This window comes from Taeniopygia guttata, chromosome 1A (assembly GCF_048771995.1).
Source record: "Taeniopygia guttata chromosome 1A, bTaeGut7.mat, whole genome shotgun sequence".
NCBI lineage: Eukaryota > Metazoa > Chordata > Aves > Passeriformes > Estrildidae > Taeniopygia > Taeniopygia guttata.
This window is the reverse complement of record NC_133025.1, coordinates 47,781,494-47,787,290: the sequence shown is the minus strand read 5'-3', so window position 1 is coordinate 47,787,290 and position 5,797 is coordinate 47,781,494. Positions and strand designations below refer to the sequence as shown.

Below are 5,797 nucleotides of genomic sequence, written 5' to 3'. Positions count from 1 at the left end.
GTTCAGTGTTGTGTGTGTGTGTTGTGTTGACCTTAATTCTTGCATACTGCACAGAAGGCTGGAAAGAACTACAACCACTGCTGTTGTACCCTTGGGTCACCTATGGTATGTGGCTAAGCTGAACCTGGAATCAAGTAACTGGGGGGGAGTGAAGAAGGTGGGGCTTATCCCCTTGCTGCCTGGAAGGCTGGCTGGTGCCTGTGGTTATGCCCAGGTATCCAGAAGTGGCACATGTTTATGTCCCATCACTGCATGTAGTAGGGGCCATGTCACCACACTGCTACTCATTACAGCTGCATTCATAGCACCTTTTTGATGTAAATTACACCAGAGGAGAGGCCTTTAAAGTCTTTGAAAGAAACTCCTCACCAGCATTTTTTTCCAGCAATGGAAAAATAAATATATATAAGGAAAATGGCACTTGGCTATAGACTGTAAAATCCGTTTCCCTTTGTGCCAAGGAATGCCGCTGCCCTGCTGAACATGAGCTAGCTACTGGAAACCCATTTCCTACTCTGCATCAGTCCAGTTTCTGACAGGAAACCAGTTCTATTTCCTAGCATAGTTGTTCCTGTTTTGAGGTAATGGCCCTCTAATCCTGCATTAACCAAGCAGCTATAGCTAGCAACACATGAGACAGAGTCTATGATCTACTTCCCTTTATTTCAATCAATTTGCCTCAATCACTCCCCAAGAAAAAAGCCAGCTCCTTGTTTTGTTAGCAAGTCCTCCCTTATTAGAACTGCAAGCATTGCGTTCAGTATCTCGACCCTGCACCTCAGAGGAAGTTTGTAGAATGGTCCAAAATCAACCATTTGGTCCTTCAGGAACCAGAGTGGACAGATGACCAGGAACCCTCCCACAGCTGAACAGGAATAGAGATTTTTTTTTTCCTAATCCAAAATGTATTTCCCCAGTCTGAGGCTTAATCTTGTGTCTTGTGTCACCTAGAACTCTTCCATGGGTAGTTTGCTTTATGAAGGTGAAGCAGTTGAGTGCTTTAGAGTGTCCTGACATTCACTTCTAGTTTATTACTGTAGACTCCTCCTCAGGATAGAGCTGTGGATGCAAGGGCCCCTTGGGAGAAGCCTTTCCCTGAGACTCCCTGAGTTTTCAGCCTGCTGAAGTAGGCTCTGATCCTCCTTTTAGCAGAAGTTTCCTTCTAGAGAAAGAAGGATGCAACTTTCAGCTTGGAGGCACCCATGACCAACTCCCAAGCCAAAAGACCACTTTACCTGCGTATCAGCATCTTCCTGCCAGCACTCCTACACAATGTGCTGAGGCTCTGTGGCTTTTGGTGTGTACCACAGCACAGCTCCTGGGGAGTGCATGGCTCACAGAGATGTTTGCTCTGCTGTAAACTTCTACCAGAGGGGCTTTAATACAATGCTAGCACGTACACTAGGGTGCAGTAGTGCTGCAAGCAAAGCTTCACTGCACAGTGCCATTATGCCTCCAAGATCCTGGTGGGGCTACGTGGGATGCAGCCCAGCTGACAGTTCCTTATTCTAAACCAAGCTGATTATAACAAAAGAAAGAAGGTGACCAAGTCTGATCCGTGAGGTTAATGCCATCACACACCTGGGGGAGGCTGGGAAAAGAGGGAAAATGGGATGTCACAACCCTAGGAGACACTAAAGCACCCAAAGCCTTTCTGCAGGTGTAGTTCAAACAGCCCCTCCAGCAGCCAGTAGTACCCAGCTCAAAGCAATGGTGTTCTCAGGTGTCAGAGCTGACAAACTTCAGTAGTGGTGGACTCTTCTTGTATGGCATCTTCCACAGGAGGATCTCAAAAGGTTTTGCAATCACCGAGGAACTACGCTCTGCACACCCTTAGGCAGTGAGTAACAAGAATTTCCGGTTTATGCGGATAGAGCAGGAATCTTCAAGCTGGTACCAGGGGATGGTCGCTGCCCGGCATTGCTGGGCTCACCAGCGAAAGGCACTTGTACAGTGAAGAACCACATGCCTTGGGGTCTCACAGCTCACCCTGGCACTGGTCCACACCGCATCCACTGGGCCCTGTCACAGAAGGGCTGGGCGGTAACCCCCACCAGGGGCTTGCTGTCTGACAACATGCCAGGGTTGTACTGGGAGGGTCTTGGGATGGAGATACCACATCACCACCCCCGAGGGGTTAATAACGACTGAGAAGTTGTCTGCTGTTTTTAAGTCTCCAATGATCTTGCCCACATACACGTCTTGTACCTGAAAGAGAGAGATGGAGCTACCAGCAATTCCAGATCTTTCATCTTGGGGTCCAGCTGTGGTCATGGACATGAAATAGTGGGAAAGGGCACAGCAGTGGGCAACAGAAGAGTGACCCAGTAGGCAGTTGCCACTTCATTCCAGAGGTATGGAGTGAGAGTACTCCATAGAGTACTAGAACGCATAGAGATGTGGGAAGAGGGGGATCCATGTGCCATGGGACTGCCCTGCTATGCACTGTGTCAGTGGGGCTCACCTCATACACAGCATCCTCAGGGAAGTGGAGCTTGGCCAGGCTGGTGGTGTAGCGGAAGGGCATATCTGTCCTCCGGCTGAAGAACACGAGGGCACTGGCAGCCTGGGCCAGTGGACGCACAAACACCTCGATGTTGTATTTCTCCTAGGGGTGGGGATAGGTGGGTGAGGCAGAGTTGCTAGGAGCAGTGCAACTTCTGACTTTGCCCTGTGGGGCTGCAACACCAGCAGGCCCACAACGCCCACAGCTCTCTTGCTCCTGTTTCTCTGCATCATTTCCCTCTTCCTCCTTATTTTGATGCTCTGTGCTACTTCTGTCTGCTCTCCCAAATGCATCTGCTTTCCCCCTAACCTTGACAATCCTGCGCCCCTGGATTCCCAGGGGATCCTGGTTGATCTGGATCATCAGGCGGTTCTGCAGGATCTCCTTGGCCTCGGGGGAGATGGTGCGGAGATCTGTGGACATGAGGAGCGGAGCTGCCATCACTGTCCACAAAGCCATTTGGGAGCGTGACTGTTCATAGCTAAGGCCGAAGTTTCCAATGATGAGCTGGAGGGGAGACAGTGAAAAGATGCAAGAAGCAGAAAAAGGTTAGAAACTTGTCTGCTTGTCACCCATGGTGATGCTGCTTCCTGCTGGGAGGGAACGCACAAGGGAAACCTCACACGCACTTTTGCTTCCCCTTAAGTAGTCCACCACTGCCACCAGGAGATCTCATCCCTGCTAGCAACATACACTCAAATGGACTCATTAACACCCTTTGTTTCACCGTTATTTGCCCTCAGGTTGTGCAGGGAAGGACAAGAACACCTGAAGAACTTGAGAGGTAAATTCAAGTGGTGAAGGGTTCATGGCAACCACTGTGGTTTTTCCTACAGCTTACCCAAGGGTAACACCAGCTTTGCCTCTGCAGCAACAGGGCTCCTGCTCCTGGAGCTCTTCCTTTGCCCTGCCCCTAGAAGAGGATCCCTGGAGATCCCCTGGAGATCCTCATCCCCAGACAGGGTCAAAGCACCCATCACCCAGCCGCACCATGTCTGGGTCATTCCAGTGACCGGGGCCAGCTGCTGGCTGCAGCACATCCTGGTTTGTGATGAACCAGTCCACGATGGAAAGTACACTGTCCCAGGAGTCCTGGATGTCATCATAGTTACGCCACAGGTTGCAGATCTCTGCCAGGATGGTGTAGTTCACCTGACAAGGAGAACAGTGTCAGGCAGGAGAGGAAAAAGAGCTGTTCTGCAAGGTGGGGCAGGCAGGAGCAGCACTGTTGAATTGTTGAGAGCTGCACTGTCTAGCAAGTATGTAAAAGACAGAGGAATCTGGGGAAGGGTAAGGAGGCAAGACAGAGTCATATCCCACTGTCTGGGCACACCCCAGTACTATAGGATGTCTGGCAAAACAACCACAGAGGTCATGGGGAAATCTGATAACCTATCAGCTACAAAAATGAGAGCAGCTCAAGACTGACTCAAAAAATGAAAGAGGAAATAAGTGAGAGCAACCAATTCTCAAGAAACATATACTAAGATTATCCTATTTCAAGCACTGAAACTAGACAGGACTGACTCACAAGAAGACTGCCAGGACCAACCCCACACCATCTGATTAGTGGGGAGAGGATACACTCCAGAGCCTTCTTCCCACAAACTCCCATCACCTAGCCATATTGGAACCCCCAAGCATCCCCGGGTGCCTGGCAGGAAAGCCACATTACCTCTGGGACCTGCAGCAACATCCAGGGGTGAAAAATTAAGTGGGGTGTAACACCCTGCTCCTGGTGCTCCAGCAAGAGCTCCTCCAGGGCACAGGGGACATGGGAACTTGCCAAAAGATAGGAAAACCCATACCTGGGGGGGAAGACCCCCCTGATATGCTGGCCAGCTGCAGGAGTAGACAATGGGACGGCCTGTGGCGTTCAAGGCCCTTGCCATTTCTGGGTATCCTTAGGGAGAGAAGATGACAACCAGTGAAGAGGTGGCTGGCAGCAGCCCATGTCCCAGTAGCAGCCTTTATCCCAGCCCACTCAGCAAGGGGAATACCAGTCTAGCCCGGCTTCCTTCCTTACACCAGCTCCAGGGCACACAAACTCCTGCCTCTTTTCCCAACAGTTGCAATAGGAGGCACAAGAGAAGAACTGGCTGTCCCAGTGTTGCTGCAGAGGGCCAGATGCCCCAACCCAAGCAGCAGGGAGAAGAATGCCAGAGGCTGGTGAATTTTTACCTTTTGCCTGCTCCTCTGCGGACGAGTAGCACCCATCCAGCTTCAGCATGTCCACACCCCATGCTGCAAAGGTCTGGGCATCCTGCTTCACATTTTCCAACATGGTGCCTGGGTAGCCCCCACAGGTGAAGATGCCCAGGTCACCATAAATGCCCAGCTTCAGGCCCCTGGCATGGACCTGTGAGGAGAACAGAGCTGCAAGGAGCAAATGAAGGGATCCAGGGTGTCTCCCAGGTACCAGCATCCTCTTTTCCTTCCCAGCTCTCCCACCATTCTGGCATGGGGACAGAGATCCCCAGGGACCCCCAGCAGCCACTCACATAGTCAGTCAGAGCCTTAATTCCCCTGGGGAATCTCTTGGGGTCTGGAACCAGCTGCCCGGCCGCATCCCGCTGCTTGGCAGCCCAGCAGTCATCAAGGTTGATGTACTCGTAGCCCAGCTCCCTCCAGCCATCCTCTGCGAGCCGGTCTGCCATCTCGAAGAAGAGCTGCTCGCTGTGGATTGAGGAGGCATGGCAGGCTGAGACCCTGCGACCCTTGTGCCTCAGCAGGTGAGGTAGGCAGAGGGATTTGGGGGTTAACTGGGGGCTCTGGAGGGCTGGTCCGGGCCATAGGATAGACTCCCATAGCGCTCCAATTTAAATCCTATCAGTCTTTATTGACCTCACCGAAGGGGAAGCGTTTCCTCGACTGCCTGAAAAACCCGCCCATATCCTTCAGCACTGGGGGCTCTTCGGCCCAGCACCGGACCGGGGCGTCTGAGCCTCCCGCTCCCATGCACCATCCACCCCGGGGTCCCAGGGACGCAGACGGTGCCAGAGCCATCCCGGTCCTCAAGTTCGACCTGACCGCGCCCCATCCACTGACCTGATGCAGTTGCGGGGATCCGCCTGGCAGTCCACGTTGCAGCGGAACCTCTCCCAGGACATCCAGCCCATGGGGGGAGTGCGCGCCAGCCCGTTCTCCAGGGCCACGGAGGGCAGCGCCAGGGCCAGGGCCAGGACGAGCCCGCTCAGTACTGCCGCCTCCATCGCTGCCGCCGCGGCACAGAGCTGCTCCCCGGCCCGGCCCCGCTCACATGATGCCGTCTGCATCAGCTGACGGGCTGCC

The 5,797-nt window shown here is 53.0% G+C and overlaps 1 protein-coding gene across 2 annotated transcripts; it reads right to left on the bottom strand.

Moving 5' to 3' along the window:
• Nucleotides 1–644: 644 nt before the first annotated feature.
• Nucleotides 645–5,796, bottom strand: NAGA (alpha-N-acetylgalactosaminidase). 2 transcript variants are annotated; one of them, XM_002192563.7, is made up of 8 exons: nt 5,555–5,785; nt 5,008–5,182; nt 4,688–4,865; nt 4,315–4,409; nt 3,497–3,658; nt 2,816–3,013; nt 2,465–2,608; nt 645–2,208 (listed from the first exon to the last, which is right to left on the bottom strand). In XM_002192563.7, exons 1-8 carry the CDS (start codon nt 5,779–5,781, stop codon nt 2,026–2,028), a joined length of 1,362 nt encoding a protein of 453 aa, XP_002192599.5. In that variant the 5' UTR covers nt 5,782–5,785; the 3' UTR covers nt 645–2,025. The 2 variants fall into 2 exon arrangements, with proteins under 2 accessions (XP_002192599.5, XP_072779452.1); XM_072923351.1 differs by lacking the exon at nt 3,497–3,658 and having other exon boundaries at nt 5,555–5,796.
• Nucleotide 5,797: the final 1 nt, after the last annotated feature.

Coding starts and splice junctions, on each gene's coding strand:
- NAGA (XM_002192563.7), bottom strand. CDS start 5,781: ATGCAGACGGCATCATGTGAGCGGGGCCGGGCCGGGGAGCAGCTCTGT. Junction 5,183..5,554: donor GATCCCCGCAACTGCATCAG/GTCAGTGGATGG, acceptor CTCAATCCACAG/CGAGCAGCTCTTCTTCGAGA. Junction 3,014..3,496: donor ACTGGAATGACCCAGACATG/GTGCGGCTGGGT, acceptor TCTCCCCTCCAG/CTCATCATTGGAAACTTCGG.